This window comes from Branchiostoma floridae, chromosome 14, assembly GCF_000003815.2.
Source record: "Branchiostoma floridae strain S238N-H82 chromosome 14, Bfl_VNyyK, whole genome shotgun sequence".
NCBI lineage: Eukaryota > Metazoa > Chordata > Leptocardii > Amphioxiformes > Branchiostomatidae > Branchiostoma > Branchiostoma floridae.
This window is the reverse complement of record NC_049992.1, coordinates 1,751,548-1,773,250: the sequence shown is the minus strand read 5'-3', so window position 1 is coordinate 1,773,250 and position 21,703 is coordinate 1,751,548. Positions and strand designations below refer to the sequence as shown.

Genomic DNA, 21,703 nt, shown 5'->3' with positions numbered 1-21,703 from the left:
ATACAGCTTTCAGGGTTCGTTCTGTAACTCCCACGATAGAAGGTACGCAGCCTTCCAGGCTTCGCTCTGTCGGTAACTACCCCCGATAGCAGCTACACAGCCTTTCAGGCTTCGCTCTGTAACTACCCACGATAGCAGCTACGCAGCCTTTCAGGCTTCGCTCTGTCGGTAACTACCCACGATAGCAGCTACGCAGTCTTTCAGGCTTCGCTCTGTAACTACCCACGATAGCAGCTACGCAGCCTTTCAGGCTTCGCTCTGTCAGTAACTACCCACGATAGCAGCTACGCAGCCTTTCAGGCTTCGCTCTGTCAGTAACTACCCACGATAGCAGCTACCGGCCTTTCAGGCTTCGCTCTGTCAGTAACTACCCACGATAGCAGCTACGCAGCCTTTCAGGCTTTGCTCTGTCAGTAACTACCCACGATAGCAGCTACCGGCCTGTCAGGCTTCGCTCTGTCAGTAACTACCCACGATAGCAGCTTCGCAGCCTTTCAGGCTTCGCTCTGTCAGTAACTACCCACGATAACAGCAATGCAGCCTTTCAGGCTTCGCTCTGTCAGTAACTACCCACGATAGCAGCTTCGCAGCCTTTCAGGCTTCGCTCTGTCAGTAACTACCCACGATAACAGCAATGCAGCCTTTCAGGCTTTGCTCTGTCAGTAACTACCCACGATAGCAGCTACCGGCCTGTCAGGCTTCGCTCTGTCAGTAACTACCCACGATAGCAGCTTCGCAGCCTTTCAGGCTTCGCTCTGTCAGTAACTACCCACGATAGCAGCTACGCAGCCTTTCAGGGTTCGCTCTGTCAGTAACTACCCACGATAGCAGCTACGCAGCCTTTCAGGCTTCGCTCTGTTGGTAACTACCCACGATAGCAGCTACGCAGCCTTTCAGGCTTTGCTCTGTCGGTAACTACCCACGATGATCACATTATCTGTCAACAAACAGATGCAAACACAAACAGAACCTTCTTTGCAAAGGTAACAAATCAAATGTCTTACATGCTCACAGAGAGTTGGAGCAACCTTTAATGGAATCTTAGTAACTTATTCAGTTATTAAGATGGGTTAATGATCTGAAAACCAGTGACCAGTGTCAGGCTGTGTTAGGAAGGGACAGGAAGTGGTCATGAGTAAATGGGGAGCGTTCCAAGAAAGCAGAAGGAATGGAAAGTGAAGATGACAGGATGCGACTCAGAGAATGGGCAATCTAGTATTGTCAAGGGAGGCACGCCTCCAGGGCAGAAGGTATATAAGGGAAAAAAGAGTAAAAGGAAATCACTTGTCCAGATTCCTAACACAGCGACAGTATCAGGGATCAGAGATTCCAGCAGCAGACCTGAGTTAGACAGTTTCCAACTGAGAATGGCTTCAGGAACAAGAAGTGGCAGAGCTCTGCAGCGTCTGGAAGCATACAATAACTCACCAACAAGGACGACTGAGGACAAGAACAAAAACAAGGGCAAGAACAAGGACAAGAGAAAGAACAGGAACAAGGACAACCAACAGGAGGACGAGACTGTAATGGGTGAACTACGGCGCCTGAGAGAAGAGGTGGCTAAATATAAGGCTGCAGAGGAACAAAGGCAACAGGTGGACAACCAACACCATGGTGGCACCCAGCAACAGGTGGGCAGCCAACAACTCCAGGTGGAAGACCAGCGCCAGGGGGACATCGAGCTGCAACGCCAAAGAGAGAACCAGAGCCAGGGAGTGACCCAGGAACAACAACAAGGCACGGGGGACAACGACCCCCGACAACGCCAGCTACCAGCAGCAGTCCAGGGCCAACTGGGGGCAGCAGCACTTATGGCACAAGGTGTAGTCAAACATTTCTCTGGGGTAGGGGTAGCACAGAACACGGGCACAAGCAGCATTCTCCCTACAGTATCTGGGGACATGAAAAAGAAGATTTGGGCCCACCAGTACATCCCACTAGAAACCCTGTTGAAGTCTGATGATCTGGAACCAGAAGGGGGCAGAATGTTGCTTGTGTTCGACCCTACCAACCCTAATAACCCGATGTCACTGAGTAAGAAAAAGCCCCCCAAAATTGCTAGCTGGCAGAAGTGGGTCGAAGCGTACCAGGTACTAATGTTGACCATGCTAGAGAATGAGCCAGGTAGAGCTAGAGAGTTAGTTGGCTACCAATGCCTGATCATGGAGGCAGCAGCGAAGTTCCCCCTTCAAACATGGCTAAAGTATGATGAAAAATTCCGTAAATCAGTTTCAGAGGACCCCACGAAAAGGTGGGATCAAATTGATGTCCAACTATGGGTGGTATGCTTTACACTGGCACCCAGAGCCATGTGCACTATTTGTCATTCACCCAGCCATTGGGCAAAAGAATGCCCTGCAAAGGCTGTGACCTCTAAACCAGGGTCCAGCTCAGTCAGGCCAAAACCAGGCCAGGCAAACCCCGGCTTCTGTTACGGATTCAATTCTCCATGGGGGTGCAATAGGGTTCCATGTGGATTTAAACATGTATGTAGTCGATGTGAGAATAACACCCATGGCAAGCACAACTGTCCAGGGGTCAACCCCAGGGTCACCAGCAAAACTGGCACTCAATACAACTAATTCCTGTTACACTTGCAGGTCTCTCCGTCAAAACCTGTTCAACGAAATCCGTGCTGTATAATTATGACCCTGGGCTAGTGACACCCATTAGAATCCATGTACTAGAAAAAGAGTTATTGATGCATCCCAATAGACAGTTAGTCTCTTATGTTACAAAAGGCTTTAAAGAAGGGTTCACAACAGGATACAAGGGGCCGAGAGCCCCCAGAACGTCAAACAACCTCGTGTCATGTAAGAAAAATCCGGAAAGCATAGAGGAAAACATTCGAAAAGAGCTGCAACAAGGAAGATTGGTAGGACCTTTTGCACAGCCACCGTTTCCGAACTTTCAATACCACCCAATTGGAGTGGTCCCTAAAAAACATAGCAGTAATTGGAGGACTATTTACCATCTATCTCATCCAGAGGGGGACAGCATCAATGACTCAATTTCAAAAACTGATTTCTCAGTGAAATATGTTACTATAGATGATGCAATTGCCATGTTGAAACGTCTGGGCAAGGGAGCCTTCATGGCCAAGACGGACATAAAGTCTGCATACAGGGTGATCCCTCTACATAAAAGTGAACATGAGCTCTTTGGTATCTGTTGGAAAAATGAATATTTTTATGATAAATGCCTATGTTTTGGTCTGCGGTCCGCCCCATTCATATTTAGCACCTTTTCGGACTTGTTAGAATGGATCCTAAAGAACAACTATCACATAGGTGAGATTATCCACATATTGGACGACTTTCTGCTAGCAACAGTAGGGCCAAATGATCAACAATGTAGGCAAAATCTACAAACGCTCCTGCAAGTATTTCATAACTTGGGGGTCCCCATAGCAGAGGAAAAAACAGAGGGACCGGCAAAAGTTATGGTATTCATGGGGATTGAATTAGACTCAGTAGCACAAGAAGCAAGACTGCCATCAGACAAACTTCAACGCCTGAAGAGTAGCTTTGCAGAATGGGGGTCCCGAACTAGATGTACCCTTAAGGAACTGCAGAAGGCTTTGGGGGCTTTTGGAAAGGACAGTGGTTTAATGGGCAATGGCCAGAACAATACAAACTGACAAGTGGCAAGGCAGGACTAAGCATTGAATGGCAGGAACTGTATCCCATTAGAGTAGCATGCGTCATATGGGGGACCCATTTCCAGAGCAAGAGGGTAACAGTGTGGTGTGACAATGAGTCAGTGGTAGCCATAATCAATACAATGAAATCTAAAGTACCTGAGATCATGGATTTAATCAGACCAATTGTAGCTCAATCTTTGGAACAGAACTTTGTGTTAAAAGCCGTACATCTGTCAAGTGAAGAGAACAGCATAGCTGATGCTCTATCTCGATTTCAGATGGACAAATTCAGACAGCTGGCCCCCAAAGCTGCCCCAGTTTCTTGCTCCATCCCCGCATCACTGATGCTGACCTAAGAAGGCGAGCTCAGGAGTACTTTCTAGCAGCTCTAAAACCCAAGACAAGGAAAACGTACTCGACAGGAGTATCACAATTCCTTCAATTTTGCTTAAAACACCAACTCTGGGATGAACGGGGTAACATTTTACCTGCCTCTGAACATACAATAGTGTACTTCATCCTTTCCTTGACCCAGACAGTTTCATATGGTACCATCAATGTATACTTAAGCGCAATACGCAATATGCACTTGGAACAGGGCTGGGAGGACCCGACAAAAGAATCCTTCCTTATTAGTCGCATGTTACAAGGTATAAGGAATTCTAAAGGTCAGAAGCCAGTGAGAATACGCTTGCCAGTAACACTCACCATTTTACAAGGGCTTTGCAGTAAAATGGAACTCATCTTCCAACGGGAATCGTATGACAAATTAGTGATGCAAGCAGCCTTCTTGGTGGCATTCTTTGGTTTCTTGAGAGTGGGGGAATTCACTTGTGACTCATGGAAAAAATTCAATCCAGTCCTCCATCTACAATGGCAGGATGTAGCTTTTGTACCAAATTTATACCAGCCGAACTATATCCGAATCCTTATTAAGGGGTCAAAGACTGACCCAGGGAGAAAAGGGGTACCTATTGTTTTGGGACAAACCTACACAGCTTGGTGCCCTGTAAAAGCCATGAGGGAGCTATATCTATCTAGGCGGTACAAAGATGGTCCACTGTTTAGATTCAAGAGTGGGGCCTTCCTGACAAGGGTAAAACTCACAAAAATCATGAGGGAGGCCCTGGCTATGTTGAGAATCACAGAAGAGTCCCAGGATAGGGGCCGCATACCTAATATCGGGATGTTCTCTTGAATGAGAAGGGACTTCCCACGGTGCCATTTCAAATTTTAGGAAGGTGGACATCTGAGTGTTACAAGTTGTATATCTCACTGGCAACAGGACAAGTAAAACAGGTGGCAGCTACCATGTCAGGTACAACTACAATGTAATTATGTGATGGGGGGAAGGTACCAAGGGACTTGCTACCTTGTGGGCAAAGTTTGTGCTGCAAGTGAGCACAAAACCCCCCATCTCACAATTTGAGCATGGTGAAAGAGAGATGGAAATGGGTAGCACTGAAGACCTGGTACCTTGCCCCCTATTTCTGCCACAAAGAAGTGTGTTTGTCATGTTTGTGTTATGCATCTATTAGTATATAGTTATGCATAGGTAGCAATATTAGGTATTAGACTAAACTGGTTGAATGATAATTAATGGAATCTTAGTAACTTATTCAGTTATTAAGATGGGTTAATGATCTGAAAACCAGTGACCAGCTCCCTCCAGACAAACTGAGTTTTACTCCAAATCCAAATCAATTCAGCAAAGAAAGGAAAAGCAGTCAGGAAAAGGGAAGGGGCCAGGCCGCATCTTCATGGGAAAATTGATTTGGAGACAAAACTTACAGGAATAGACCTACATGTAGCCAGGAGAGATAGCACACAGGAATAGATGGAGCCAGGAGAGGACCCTTCAGCCTGATGAATATGACAGAGTGCATATCTTGGATCAAATGTTAGATCAGAGTAGGGGCGTTTGGGGACAGAAAGCAGACCCTACCATAGTGAGCTGAGTGATGTTTGTCTGTTGGACAGTCCTGCTTAATTGGTCACAAGTGCTGTTCGTTAGTGTGACTAATCACTCTCCTCGTTAGTGTGACTAATCACTCTGCCCACATGATGTGAGCTGCTAATTGATTTATGGCTCATCAGTATGCAGCTCCCTGCTCAGCCACAATCTGTCATTCTCCAGAGTAATGTGAGAATGCAGAGAAAACTATGGGGGAGGAATTTCAGGCTATGTAATTATGAACAACAATTAAGCTCGTTAGCAGCACACAGAGCTCTGCCGGTACAATGGCCTGGATATTTGCAGAAACTTTCTCCCAAATGCAGGTAAAAATTCTGACCAGTTACAGTTGTGCAGATGGGCAGGCATTTCCAGCAGGGGGGATTGATGTGGGATCAGCACTAAGGACAGACCCAACAGGCTCACATAAATATTTCCCTGTCATTGCTGCAGACAGGATAACCTGGTACTCAGCTAGTGCAGACAGAAACAGTCCTTGTACTTTACTGTTCTCTGAGCTAGATTGAAATAGTACATTTAAATCCCCACACATTCACTGGTTTGAAATGAAAACGTTGTGAGCAATGCTCCTGTCAGAAGAAATGACCATGTATGAAGCATTAAGTGCAATATTCCCTTCCTAACGTCCAAACTGCCCATCATCTACCCTTCCATTTCAACATTTCAACAATACTTTCCTCGCCATGGCAGGCGTGATTCTCCCAGTCAACAAATCAGTGCAGAATGTCCACATAAAACTGCACTAGTTTCTCCTGTCTCCGTCGGCAGGAGGGTTTTCATCTGATCACAGACTGACAGTTTAAGTACATCTACAGTACGTCCTACTGCAGTGCCATGGGCAGCTGCTAGGGTCCCATTATTAATCAGCCATAGCTAGTTTCTCCAGTCTGTGTCTGCATGGCAGCCATTATCTCTGCTCACAGAAGTAAACAGAGCTTTTTGGAGACCAGTTTCTTCTGCAAAATGTAGATATTAGTGTAAAACTGTGCAACCAGATGTATCTTGTCATTTCTACAACTTTCTATTCTAAATTCTGGGATATTTTGTAAACCCTTTCTTGGCCCCTACATGAAAAGACAACGTTATCCACTGATTTCTTCCGCCATATTAAGATGTGCAGTCAACAAGTTAACAGATTAACAGATTTCCATCCCATCAGCAGCAGGGTGATATAACCTGCCCATGTTTACTGCCAGACATCCCGGGAATCCGCGCTGAGAGAGAAGCCACAAAACTGGTCAATAACAATATGCTGCTGATAGTTGTTTATCGATGTAACAAATAAAGAAATTAACGAACTCCCTTCTCATCATCAGGGTGCTAAAACCTTCCAATGTTTACCGCCAGACATCCCCGGAGTCGCTAAGACTCAAGAGTAAGAGAGAAACCACAAACTGATCAATAACAATATGCTGCTAATAGTTGTTTATCGATGTAACAAATAAAGAAATTAACGAACTCCCTTCTCATCATCAAGGTGCTAAAACCTTCCCGTGTTTACCGCCAGACATCCCCGGAGTCGCTAAGACTCAAGAGTAAGAGAGAAACCACAAACTGATCGATAACAATATGCTGCATGAATCGTTCCCCACTCTAGCCATCGACCGGCAGCCCTGCTTGACGAATGGGCCTGGATAAGAAGATACTTACAAACCGGCATGATATGGATATGAATGGGTAAAAATTATCCCTATCATCTTACACAGAAAGCCCGACCGAGATTTCTCTATATCCGATTCTGAGAACTCTTTGATCCAGCGTTGGCTCTGACGGGCGGCATGCGACATAAATACGGGCCCTTTATACAGCAGTGATGTGGGAGATAGGGACGTGATGACATGAAATATTCAGCAGCACATAAAGGCAGCTTCAGCAGGCATTACTGGCAATTCTCAGGAATTCCAAACACTTAGTTTAGAATCTGAACCTTCGTAAGTGGGAAGGAATGGCATCAATCTGATTTCCAACATTCCTACTAATGGTGGAACACATGACGGCACAGCTGCACTGGTGTTAGTGATGTCTTATTTTCACAGAAGTAGATTACTTAATACATCACTGCTAACCAGGGAAACAGCCCACACCTGCAACTTGCAACTTGTGGAAAACATTTTGATAGTTCGATTTGCAGTTGAGCAAGCTGAACTATCTTGCTATTATGAATTTATGTACATTGTACAAACACTTGGCAATGCCAATGATAAATATTTGAAAATTTGGAATGAAAGAGGCGGAAATGGGCGACAACAAGGGCACTCGTCTGCCGTTCTGTCCTGACCGAATCATCGTGGCTCAGGCCATGTTCCAGCCTCCCGTTCTGTCCTGACTGAATCATCGTGACTCGGGCCATGTTCCAGCCTCCCGTTCTGTCCTGACCGACTCATCGTGGCTCGGACCATGTTCCAGCCTCCCGTTCTGTCCTGACCGACTCATCGTGGCTCGGACCATGTTCCAGCCTCCCGTTCTGCCCTGACTGACTCATCGTGGCTCGGACCATGTTCCAGCCTCCCGTTCTGCCCTGACTGACTCATCGTGGCTCGGACCATGTTCCAGCCTCCCGTTCTGCCCTGACTGACTCATCGTGGCTCGGGCCATGTTCCAGCCTCCCGTTCTGTCCTGACCGACTCATCGTGGCTCGGACCATGTTCCAGCCTCCCGTTCTGTCCTGACTGACTCATCGTGGCTCGGGCCATGTTCCAGCCTCCCGTTCTGTCCTGACTGAATCATCGTGGCTCGGGCCATGTTCCAGCCTCCCGTTCTGCCCTGACTGACTCATCGTGGCTCGGACCATGTTCCAGCCTCCCGTTCTGCCCTGACTGACTCATCGTGGCTCGGACCATGTTCCAGCCTCCCGTTCTGTCCTGACTGACTCATCGTGGCTCGGGCCATGTTCCAGCCTCCCGTTCTGTCCTGACTGAATCATCGTGGCTCGGACCATGTTCCAGCCTCCCGTTCTGTCCTGACTGACTCATCGTGGCTCGGGCCATGTTCCAGCCTCCCGTTCTGTCCTGACTGAATCATCGTGGCTCGGACCATGTTCCAGCCTCCCGTTCTGTCCTGACCAATTATCCGTGGCTCGGGCCATGTTCCAGCCTCCCGTTCTGTCCTGACTGACTCATCGTGGCTCGGGCCATGTTCCAGCCTCCCGTTCTGTCCTGACTGAATCATCGTGGCTCGGACCATGTTCCAGCCTCCCGTTCTGTCCTGACCAATTATCCGTGGCTCGGACCATGTTCCAGCCTCCCGTTCTGTCCTGACTGACTCATCGTGGCTCGGGCCATGTTCCAGCCTCCCGTTCTGTCCTGACTGACTCATCGTGGCTCGGGCCATGTTCCAGCCTCCCGTTCTGTCCTGACCGACTCATCGTGGCTCGGACCATGTTCCAGCCTCCCGTTCTGCCCTGACTGACTCATCGTGGCTCGGGCCATGTTCCAGCCTCCCGTTCTGTCCTGACCGACTCATCGTGGCTCGGACCATGTTCCAGCCTCCCGTTCTGCCCTGACTGACTCATCGTGGCTCGGACCATGTTCCAGCCTCCCGTTCTGTCCTGACTGACTCATCGTGGCTCGGGCCATGTTCCAGCCTCCCGTTCTGTCCTGACTGAATCATCGTGGCTCGGACCATGTTCCAGCCTCCCGTTCTGTCCTGACTGACTCATCGTGGCTCGGGCCATGTTCCAGCCTCCCGTTCTGTCCTGACTGAATCATCGTGGCTCGGACCATGTTCCAGCCTCCCGTTCTGTCCTGACCAATTATCCGTGGCTCGGGCCATGTTCCAGCCTCCCGTTCTGCCCTGACCAATTATCCGTGGCTCGGACCATGTTCCAGCCTCCCGTTCTGCCCTGACCAATTATCCGTGGCTCGGGCCATGTTCCAGCCTCCCGTTCTGTCCTGACCGAATCATCGTGGCTTGGGCCATGTTCCAGCCTCGCTACTCTGACCGCTGGCAGTTTCCGCTGCCCACAAAATGATGAAATATCATCACTTTGTCATCAAATTCAATTTCCACATCCAGGGCAATTTTGCCCCCGTCACTTTTATCGCCATCTTTATCGACCCTTGACATGGTTCTGAATACCCATATACCAACCATAGGGCATTGTAGCATGTTTGTTTTCTAGCATAGGGCATTGTAGCAGGTTTGTATTCTAGCATAGGGTATTGTAGCATGTTTGTTTTCTAGCATAGGGTATTGTACCATGTTTGTTTTCTAGCATAGGGTATTGTAGCAGGTTTGTATTCTAGCATAGGGTATTGTAGCATGTTTGTTTTCTAGCATAGGGTATTGTACCATGTTTGTTTTCTAGCATAGGGTATTGTAGCATGTTTGTTTTGTAGCATACTATAAGCTATAGAAATATTTAAATTTGAAAAGAATAACTAATATTTTGAACCAAAGCAAAGCTGTGCCTGACCGGTGTAACCAGATGAATGATGATGATGATGAAAAATAAATGACTCCATAAGAATATACCAAATTTGCACATCAATTGTAACACTACTTTGATTTGAAGCAGATTGTTTCCATCCACCCAACCCAACAGTGCATGTAGGCAGCCTTGAGTACACACATAAGAGCACAGTACACAACACAAGAGCTGAGCATGTTCCACATCTGGTCTGTGTTTCACAGTTGTCACAACACAGAAGTGGGAGGAACTCAGGTCACCTCCTGAACTCAGGGTAATAGCCACTACCCAAACAGTTTAGCCAACACTCACCTCCCCCATTATCAAGCATGCCAACAAGTTGAACAACTCCTCATGTTTTCATAACTACAGCATCCATGTTGTCATATTTAAGCTGGGAATTTCTAATGGACCAAAATGGGACAGAAGCAATAATACATTCCAGCTTGGCAAAGTCTGACCCAAAGACCTAAGCTACAGGCATATTCAGTCATAAGGAATGTTTCTGAACAAAATTATGATGGAAAATTTAAATTTAAAGACAGGTTATCGATAGCTGCTATAGCTGAACGTTTTTTGTGAAACCAAACTTGGAAATGTGTCTCCAGGAAAAGTAGCTGCATGTACAATTGTGCACAGAGGAACTGTAGGGAAAGGTTTATGTCAGGTTTATCCTTGTACCATGGTGACATCATACATGTGCCTGGTGCTATTGGGGAGGCATTCACACATGCTGGCAGTTACAGTGGTGAGGTTCGGTACAGGTACAAAAAAACACAAATAGTCAGCCTGGTGCAGTACCAGGGAAGGTCACTGGGGGGTCCAAAATCTCATTTTTTTTCTACAGGTAAAGACTTAACCATATGCAACACAAACTCTGGTATACATGAATGATAGAAAAACATAACCTGTCGAAGGTAATAACCAGATGTAAAAAGGCTTACAGCTGTGGTTATCCTGACAACTCCTGTCCAACCCAAGACTCCACTCCTATCCAACCCAAGACTCCACTCAGTGCTGTTGCCATGACCTGTGCCTTCAGCAGTATCAGCAGGAATGTTGCACAAAATGAGGACCAGACAGGGATGAGTCCTGCTGACTGGGCAGGCCAGAGGGAGCCTGGTAACCGTACAGGCCAGGCCTCAGGAGCCTGGTAACCGTACAGGCCAGGCCCAGGAGCCTGGTAACCATACAGGTCAGGCCCAGGAGCCTGGTAAACGTACAGGCCAGGCCTCAGGAGCCTGGTAACCGTACAGGCCTGGCCTCAGGAGCCTGGTAACCAGACAAGGATGAGTCCTGCTGACTCCGCAGGTCATCCCCAGGAAAGGTGACAGATGTGGCCTAGTAACCGGCCTAGCAACCACTCACGTTTGGTAATTCTAGACATAACCACAGTGATATCTAGCACTGATAGGCATAACCACAGTAATGTATATCTAGCACTGCTGGACATAACCTTGGTGAAGCAGTGCTAGGGCATAACCACAGTAATGTATATCTAGCACTGCTAGGCATAACCTTGGTGAAGCACTGCTAGGCATAACCACAGTAATGTATATCTAGCACTGCTAGGCATAACCACAGTAATGTATATCTAGCACTGCTAGACATAACCTTGGTGAAGCAGTGCTAGGGCATAACCGCAGTAATGTATATCTAGCACTGCTAGACATAACCTTGGTGAAGCAGTGCTAGGGCATAACCGCAGTAATGTATATTTAGCACTGCTAGGCATAACCACAGTAATGTATATCTAGCACTGCTAGGCACAACCACAGTAATGTATATCTAGCACTGCTAAGCATAACCACATTAATGTATATCTAGCACTGCTAGGCATAACTAAGGTGATGTATATCTAGCACTGCTAGGCACAGCCTTGGTGATGTATGTTTACCACTGCTAGGTGTAACCTTTGTAATGTGTGTTTAGCACTAATAGGCGCAACCGGGCAAACGATAATGGCATATAAGTAATAATAACCAGACATTTCTCGTGTACACTGCTCAGATAATGGCATATAACCCAGCATTTCTCATGTGTCCATTGCTCAGGGCCATACAAATTGAAAAGGAAAGACGCAGCACTCTCTGCCATTATAGCGAGACAGATGAGGTCCGTAGGGATACCCTGATATATAACATACAAATCTAGTTCCAGGGAAATACAGCAAACATCTGTCATGTCCAGCTGCATCCATGGATCAGTCAGGGACACACAGCAGGATGGGAGATAGGACCATAGTAGGTGCAGCGTCTGGTTGCTTATGCCTTTCCTCGCCTAACCCACAACATTGCCTAATATATTACCCACCGTATTCCCTAACCCCCAGAGTGCAGAGTGTTCAGACCACTGCATCAGCAGAATACAGTGGACTACTACTGTCCTCCCTAACCCACAACATTGTCTATGCTAACCCACTGTCTTCCCTAACCCACAACATTGCCTATGCTAACCCCCTGTACTCCCTAACCCACAACATTGCCTAACATAGTACCCACTGTCTTCCCTAACCCACAACATTGCCTATGCTAACCCACTGTCCTCCCTAACCCACAACATTGCCTATGCTAACCCCCTGTACTCCCTAACCCACAACATTGCCTAGCTAACCCACTGTCCTCCCTAACCCACAACATTGCCTATGCTAACCCACTGTCTTCCTTAACCCCCAACATTGCCTAATATATTACCCACTGTCTCCCAAAGCCTTGGGGTTTGTGAGTACTGAAGGAAAAGGTTACTAGTAGATGCCAGCTGTAGCAGATCAGAATTACCCAGTCCTTGGGAGGGGATTAAAAGCTTCAGGAAACAGCATTAGCCAGGAGTTTGCTTAATGCCTCGTAATTGACCCACAGAAGGTAATTTTGGGGAAGGGACTGGGGGAATAGAGAAGAGGGGAGACGGTCGATGAAGTGTAACCAACAAAAAAAGTGCAAGGTCAAAGGGAAATCTTTGCTTGCTAGTCTACTGTGAAGTCGGATGTTTTAAAACATTTGGAAAGCAAAAAAAAAGGCTTGGGGTAACTTCTGGTGGTATGAAGCCTCCCCCCCCCCCCCCCCCCCTCTGACAAGCCACACATTCAAAATTAATGACTGATGGGCAAGTCTTGATATTAGCACAAATTGTTCAGGAAATGTGTGATTGTAAGCAAGTGAGTGTGATAGTACAGTATGTGCCACAATACTTGAATCCAGATGATGGCGTGGCGATTAGTTTGTAGCGAGAGGTTGTGGCAAAAATAAAACATACCAGGAAATCTGAACCCATACCTACTAGTGAATAGTTCTACCTGTAGCACTTATTTGGACTGTGTAGGGGTTTCTGAGTCTAGTTGACTTTCAGCTCAGTAGTTTGATATACAGGCTACACTGGGCCTTCCATGGCTTTAGATCATAAATAACTTCACACACGTACAAGTAATAATGTACATGTACTGGGAGGGTTGGACAGCTGAAATGTCATCACCCCAGGGAAGGTCCTGAGGATGGAAAAGCACAAACTTGTTGCAGATGTGGGACATCACATGTGCTGCATTTTCACAGAAATGTTGCATTTATAGTTGTTTCTTTTCTTGCGATTTTTCCTTTCTTTTCCCTTCTTTAACATCCTGCATTTTCTTCGAAAATGTTGCCTTTCTAGTTTATCTATGAGTTTGTAAGGGATCGTTATCTGCTGCCTGCGACCCACAAGTCTTGTATTGTCTTGAATAATAAAATCTGCCATACTGGATGTGTAACAATTGAGACATCGTAACACTTTTTGCTGGCTGCTAGAGGAATGATCATGTAACCTTCACCGTAAACAGTTATCTGAAAGTACAGTAAAGACTCCCATGTACATGTACATGCGAATTCATGAAACATTACTTCTCTATATCATGATCACAACTTTTATGTCTGTAGGGATATACAATTCTACAGTCTATGGTACTTCCAAAGTTGTGTGGTTGCAGTCACAGGGGACTAGTACCATGTATCTGGACTATATCATGGTCCATAATAGGCATAGAAATGGTCTTTAATAGGTATAGAATAGTTCCACATGAAATATCCGTCCATGGATGTCGCTTTATAGTCCTTTTAGGGGGATTCTAAACGGGTAAATGTGGCATTGGATCCAAACTGGGACCACGAAGCCAAGAAAATTGAACCTTAAAATGGCTATTTTCAGTAAACTCCAAGTCTGATGCCAGAGTCTGACAGATTTCGAGCCTTACATTTATGCTTTTCCTCAGCAAGATGGAGGAGAAGGTCCAACTCTGGAATGGCCACCTGAGGATGGAAGGGCCAGCTCTGGAATGGCCACCTGAGGATGGGAAGGCCCAACTCTGGAATGGCCACCTGAGGATGGGAAGGCCACCTGAGGATGGGAAGGCCACCTGAGGATGGGAAGGCCACCTGAGGATGGGAAGGCCCAGCTCTGGAATGGCCACCTGAGGATGGGAAGGCCCAGCTCTGGAATGGCCACCTGAGGATGGGAAGGCCACCTGAGGATGGGAAGGCCCAGCTCTGGAAGGGCCACCTGAGGATGGGAAGGCCACCTGAGGATGGGAAGGCCCAGCTCTGGAATGGCCACATGAGGATGGGAAGGCCACCTGAGGATGGGAAGGCCACCTGAGGATGGGAAGGCCCAGCTCTGGAAGGGCCACCTGAGGATGGGAAGGCCCAGCTCTGAGGATGGGAAGGCCACCTGAGGATGGGAAGGCCACCTGAGGATGGGAAGGCCCAGCTCTGAGGAGGGGGTTTTCCCAAGGAATCTGGGGATGGGTCATCTGTCATTGTAGAACTTGTCTGTCTTCATCTCTCTCCTCTCTCAGCTTCCTCAACTTTTCTTCTCCTTCCTTTCTTCTCATTCTGTGTGTGTAAGTGCAGATGCATGATGGGAGAGAGGAGTGCATGATGGACAGGGTATATGTAAGTGCATGATGACAAGTTTTATTACAGATGCACGGCATAGTAGCAGTGGCTGAATTGCGCCGACATTTACATATATAAACATTAAAACCAGCCATGATAAAATCCCTTTGTTATCTTACAAACTTAAAATCAAATACATTTGTAAGCATTTCAGAATTGTACCATAATTTTGAAGGGTATTCGTTGTTCCGAGAGAATTATAAAAATAACAAAACATAGGGTTGCCGTACAACAATTGATGGGTAGGATATTGCATTATGAACAGGGTACATATTTATTTATTTCTGTGTTCTTTTACCAGGGTAACCATGAAAGTGCAGGATTACGGGTTACAGTAATGTTTCTCTGATCATGAGATATAAAAACTCGATAATGTGCAGTTTGACGAGGACACTATAAGATTTTATTGTCCTACAATTTGACATCACAAGGCAGAAAGTACCATAACTATGAATAACTCCACTATCAGGCAGAGTGGAGGCAGTAATCTACATGTATCTCAGGACAGTCTGATCGGATGCCCATTTGTATTCCGGCTGAGTTTTAGTAAGAACATACATGTGGAAGGAAGGGAGGTACTTTCAGGGTCTGCATGCCTTTTTTCTGGGACCAGCAGGCAACACTTTTAATTCAGCATTAATCGTAGCCGCCACCGGCCCACTCTAATTTAGCGTTAGGGATTCTCTGAAAATTGTCGGTGAAGCCTAATCGGTCACTTAAATGCGATGCAGCAAGTTCTTTGGTTTTCCTGAATTCATCGTTAAGGGTAACTGACAAAGTATACTGCGTAGTTGTAGGCCAGAGTGTCCGATTGTGCCAAAAGTCAAAATGGAGTGTCCAGTTGTGCCAAATTCACAGTGGAGTGTCCGGTAGTTCCAAAACTCAAAACAGAGTGTCCGGTTGTGCCAAAACTCAAAACAGAGTGTCCGGTTGTGCCAGAAGTCAAAATGGAGTATGCGGTTGTGCCAAAAGTCACAGTAAGTGTCCGGTTGTGCCAAAAGTCACAGCAAGTGTCCGGTTGTGCCAAAAGTCACAGTAAGTGTCCGGTTGTGCCAAAAGTCAAAACAGAGTGTCCGGTTGTGCCAAAAGTCAAAGTAAGTGTCCGGTTGTGCCAAAAGTCAAAGTAAGTGTCCGGTTGTGCCAAAAGTCAAAGTAAGTGTATGGTTGTGCTAAAACTAGTAAAAGTCACAGCAAGTGTACAGTTGTGTCAAAGGTCACAGTGGAGTGTGCGGTTGTGCCAAAAGTAAGTGTCTGGTTGTGCCAAAAGCCAGATGCCACAGGAAAGCAATTGTGGAACAATACAAAGAACTCATTTGAAAACCTCCACAAGAATACTAAGCTTGTGTACATTAGCAGCCTTCCTGAATTTAAGCATTACCAGGATCCCCCATGCAGACCCTAATATATTAGGTGCCCAGGGAAATCCTTATAAATTTGTAAGCAAATGGACCTTGACAGACCACAAATCTCATCAGTACCAGGATCCCCCTACACAGACCCTCCCATTCGGTGCCCAGGGAACTCCCTACCAGAGTGGACTCCAGTACAAGTCTCATCAGCAAATGAAGTGGTGAGAACACCATTACAGCCCCTCATAATCACATCAGCAACATTTCTACACTTTACAGGATCCCTAGGGACTCTTAGAGGTGGTCTGAGTCCCACAACCTCATCTCACTGGTCCCATAGCCTCACCGGCCGTAGGGGCAGCAATCCTATCAACATAGGTTTTCCATCTTCTTCTTCTTCTTCTTCTTGAGTCCCACTACACAGCCCCAAATGTCCCCGAGCTGGACATGAATGATGGTAGTTTGATCTACAGTACAGAAGCTAGGAGTGTATCAAGTTTCTGTTTCCCAGTTTGGTTTGTTTTCTGAGGAAACTGTTTGTGGAGAGGCAGGAACAAAAGCAAACAATTCTGCCTGGATGTCAGACTGCTTCATCATCGTTATCATTAATCTTATTACCATTCATACAATTTGATAAATGGAGGCTGAGATGATTGGAATTGTGGTTTGTATTTTGGAAGAAATTGATCTCTACTACTACTAACAAATGGAAATCTGTACAAACACCACCACATGCCACACAGTCTGTCAGCACTATTAGTACTGTATTACCATTCTCCTACATATACCCTCTGGGGAACCGTGAGGGAAGTGCTTCTGCTACTGTGTGTCTCTCCCACAAGCAAACATTGCTACACCTACTCAAAAATGTCACTTTGTATCCACTCAAACCTGTTACTTTGTATCCACTCGAACCTGTCAGTTTGTATCCACCCCAGGCACCGCCCATCAACACAGGGTCCTGTCATATATAGGAAATAAGCCCTAGAGATGAAACTTGTACCTGGTGGTATTTCGGCCAAAGGATTGTGACCACCGTTACATCAATCCTTCCACAAAAGTGGTAAATCTAAATAGAGACGAAACATGTACATAATGAACACCTGGCCATTGTCACTAATTTTGGTCTTCCTTTATATAATTTTCCAATTGACCCAAGTCTATAGTGACGACCTGTCCATGTAAACCAGGGTTTGTGGGCTTAGTGAGTGGTGTTCTTGGGCAGGTTATCTACTCTATAAAACAGTTACACACTCAAATATCTCGTAGCTGCAGCTGGCTGGGTTGTGGCATTACCCCAGTCATCGGAGCAAGGAGGTTAATAACCTTGATTTAACCTCAATGATCAGAGAAAGATGAGTAGATTTTTTTCTCAAGAAAATGAATAGCTTTGACTGTTCCCTCCTCAGACTGGAAACAAGAATGTGCAGCCTGGAGGTGCCCAACATTCTTCTGCATTCCAGGGGAAGTCATGCCGATCTGGGAATCCCCCAGGCAGGTACTGGCCATGACAAACTGGCTGGAATCCTGGCTGAATTCCTATGGTACCACACACACAGGAAAATGCATGGAATCACGGGTATAACCTGCTGTATAACATTACTATTATTAGTTGTGGATGGGAGTTGAAACATTCCTTCATGCACCATTGGAAATAACACTTTGCATCAGGGCAAATCTTATTTGTCAGTTTGAATGGAAGATGGGCATGAGACCTGAAACAGAGTGGAAAGTCTGCACCAATCACCAGGTAATGCTATCAAATAGTGACTGTTTGTGAATGAGGCACATTCAAAGCCTCTCAATTCTCTGTTTCCATGATGTCCTCTTAAAGTACTAAAAAAAAATCAATTTTGAATGTTGAACAATCGAGGTGATAACTTTCTGTGGCTTACGGTTATACTACTGATTTCCAAGTCATTGACATCATGTTCCACCCAATTACCCTTAAAGTGCCGGTGATTTGCCACATTACAAACATCGTCATGCATTTCATTCGGCTCAATTTTGACTGTTTTTTCCAATTGCAACTCCAATTCCAATCCCAGCAATTATTGTCTATATATAGATAAAAATTATATATACAGATATAGTTCATATATACACTGCTAGTGTTACAGCATAAGCAAAAGAGTGACGTGACATAACAGATGTTGATATTGGATCATACATACATACTTACAAGACAACATATTTTAGAACATACTAAGAAAACATAAGTTTAGAAAACCATCATTGCCACATTATCAACAAAGCAACTGTTTCAGAGAACTATTATTACAGAATAACTCCCAGTGTATTTACACTGTGTCATGTGGGGTGGAGCGAATCTTGGAACTGTCAAAGAATTAGGTTTAATTTGATCCACTTGAGTTATAATGTGGGTTGAGCGGAGGGTCAGAGGTCGCCCCTATACACCATCACAAAGCGGGTTCACCCTCCCCACGGGGCGGCCTGCAGTTCTATGGACCAGAGCCACCATCGTCATGGGAACCTGCCCGGCTGGCAGGCACCTCACAATGCAGAATATGGACCAGACATCTCACACACCAACCTGTGTGGTCCCACGGGGGTCTGACACAGGGCCAGACACAAATGGCTGAAGTAAATTAACTGACTCAAATCTGTTAATAGTCTTATCTATATTCTATCATCACATCGCTTAGCAAGACTATGATTCCTGCAGGATAGCACAGCACAATGCCTGTCACTAATCTGTTGTGCCTGTTCCCAGTGATGCAGCTTGAAGACAGGCTCCAGCCATAATTAATCAAGTTAATGAACTGCAGTGTTTGTCCGTCCATCTTCATTATTGCATCATTAAAGTCTTACATAAACAGCTTAATTACTTTGTGGTTACAGTCTAATCCGGATTTATCAATCTTTATCCCACAGCAAAATACCTAGTACAAAATGCCTCCATTCTTGGCATATGGAAGGAATTTCTCTCTGAAAAGGCAAGGCGGGCCCTGTACTAGGCTGTAGGTACAAATATGTTATGTGAAGCCATGTTAGCTATGGCAAGTATGGGCAGCCCTCCTTATACTGTTTCACTCATTCTCATGATTCTGAGAACGGACTTGGTGATGGCAGATTACAGCTTTATATGACAATAGGGTCATACGTTCAACATGTCTTTTCCTATCAAATGGAATATATCAGCTAGGAGCAAATACCTACTAGTAGCAATGATTTAGCATCAAAGCAGTCAGTCCAGAGATACCATCTCTATGTGACATGTCTTTCACCATTGTCTCTGTCAATCAGTGTCTGCTATGAAATATACACACTCAAAAAAGAACAATTCAAATATTATTTTTGTGTTGAAGCTTCCGCATATCAAACCATCATCAAGTTACAGTTGTTGACATATCAAGTTACAGTTGTTGACATATCAATCATATCAAAGAGGAGGGCTACAAATCTCTCAGGACCTTTTTTACACAGAGACCACACATTTGTTTGAACTGGATTTTGAAACCACATTTTCTCAGACCATATTCATCCACAGACGGGCTTCTCTGCATTTCTGATGTTCACCCCTAGACAATAATAGAATATCAGCTGTGTTTTGCTTGGACTTACATTTGTACTGTAGAGACTCCTGTCACTGTCAGCATAACAATGATAGAACTAAGCAGGATGATGATAAAACTAAGCAGGATGATGATAAAACTAAGTAAGATGATGCAGGGGAAAATAAAAGCAAAGGGAACATTTCCTCGGACAACCTTCTGCTGTTTCCACAGGCCTGCTCCATTGCTAACTACTCCCATGTCAACATTTCAGAGAAATGACCAAAAAAGAAACAATTCCCTGAGGATTCTGTAGGAGATAGGGGTTTGCGCACATGACTTATACTTATAGGTTTTTAATGATCATAATAAAACATCTACAGACCTGGAATGGCTGCACCTGGGGCGATTACTGTTACATCAAGGTTACCTGACTTATGGGTGCCTGGCTGCCAGTCCAGATGGTCCTCTATCTCTCTATTCTAAGAACCAATGCAATACATTCTGCTACAGAGTTAATACTCCCTATATTGAAACTACATAAAAATGTGGATAGTACAATATCTGTATCAATGTACATGTATAGCAGGTAAAGCCACCCTTAGGGAAAACAACAAGCTTCTGTATACGTCGTATCTGCACATGTGTAGCCACCCTTCTAATTTCTATGTGAAAATATGTGTCTATATACAGCTGTATAACTGCCCTTCGGCATAACACCCCAGTTTCTGTATCTGTATAGCCTTCAGAACCAACTGCCCTTCGGCATAAGACACCAGGTTCTAACCTAGCTTGGAGGCATTTCGGTCTATATTTCGACTCGAAATGAATCTAAATCCGATCTCTGGAACTCTGATCTTGTCTGGTTAGTCTGGCTTCCTCTGCAAATGGGCCCCAAACCACTTGACAAGTAACCCGAGTGTGGGACCCATATGCATCTGTAAACACTGGCAGACACTTATCTGGTCTTTTCAATATAAATCCAGTCTTCCCACCTCTTATCTCAAGCTCAATCCACCAGCTATGAATAAATTCTCGCCTGTGCTAAAGGCGGAAAACATCACGTTTATGTCAGAAGGTATCAAACATGGCAGCCTTGTATCGTGTAGTGTAGATGGGGAAACATCGCGTCTAGAAGGAAATCCTGAGTTTGTCCAGTGCGGACAGACGCAGACAGCATGGTACTGTACTGTGTTATGTGTGGAAGACTGTAAACCGGAACCCTTGTGCTCCACATGCCTGGATCTGCACGAGATAACGGGACAGGGCTCTTATATACCCCAAAACTACAGGGACATGGCACATCGGGTAGTAGGGAGGATTCGGAGGTTCGGGAGTCTCCCAAACGGAAGGAATTGTGGTCATCAGGTCCGCGGAAAGATGAGGAACTTCCGTTTCTGTGGCCGTGGCGGAGAGGCGGGTTTCAGTCCCGGGGGCCCTCCCTCGCTACAGCCCGCACAACATTCTCTAGCCCACCCCGCACACACACTATCGTGTTCCGGCTTCACAGAAACCGTGCCTACTACCAAACCTGACGTAACGTACAGTCAGCACGGGAAAACTGAGACAGAAAAGCGAGTTTTACCTGAATTTGTGCGGCTGCAGACGACCCGAACCTTGTCAGCTGAACTCAACATGGCGGACTGCGCGCGGGGGACTATGGGATAGCGAATACATCTTCAAGCAGATGTAGGGAGGATAGAACTTGACGTTTTGGGCTGACTTCGTCACTTTTGCTATTCTACATCTGGCTGTCGTATCCCTTGAGATGAAATAGAATTCTGTTTTACTGTCTGCCTTGGTTTGAACATATCTACGTAAACAATGTCTGTTCCTTGCTAAAGGAACCTGAATGGCTGTGTAATTCCTGACCTTTTTTAATCCTATTTAAGTA

General features: G+C 45.7%; 2 protein-coding genes across 2 annotated transcripts in view; one reads left to right on the top strand and one right to left on the bottom strand.

Moving 5' to 3' along the window:
• The window catches only part of LOC118429968 (D-glucuronyl C5-epimerase-like), an 83,933-nt gene extending 62,451 nt beyond the window's left edge, over positions 1–21,482 (bottom strand). The window contains exon 1 of the mRNA XM_035840615.1: positions 21,395–21,482. The gene's annotated coding sequence lies outside the window, so the exon portion shown is untranslated. The remainder of the gene's footprint in view (positions 1–21,394) is intronic.
• On the top strand, positions 1,031–3,577 carry LOC118429967. The gene has a single exon (XM_035840614.1). It carries the CDS (start codon positions 1,140–1,142, stop codon positions 2,580–2,582), a length of 1,443 nt encoding a protein of 480 aa, XP_035696507.1. The 5' UTR covers positions 1,031–1,139; the 3' UTR covers positions 2,583–3,577.
• Positions 21,483–21,703: the final 221 nt, after the last annotated feature.

What these genes read in the sequence shown, in the direction of transcription:
- LOC118429967 (XM_035840614.1), top strand. Translation starts at nt 1,140, where the DNA reads ATGGGGAGCGTTCCAAGAAAGCAGAAGGAATGGAAAGTGAAGATGACA.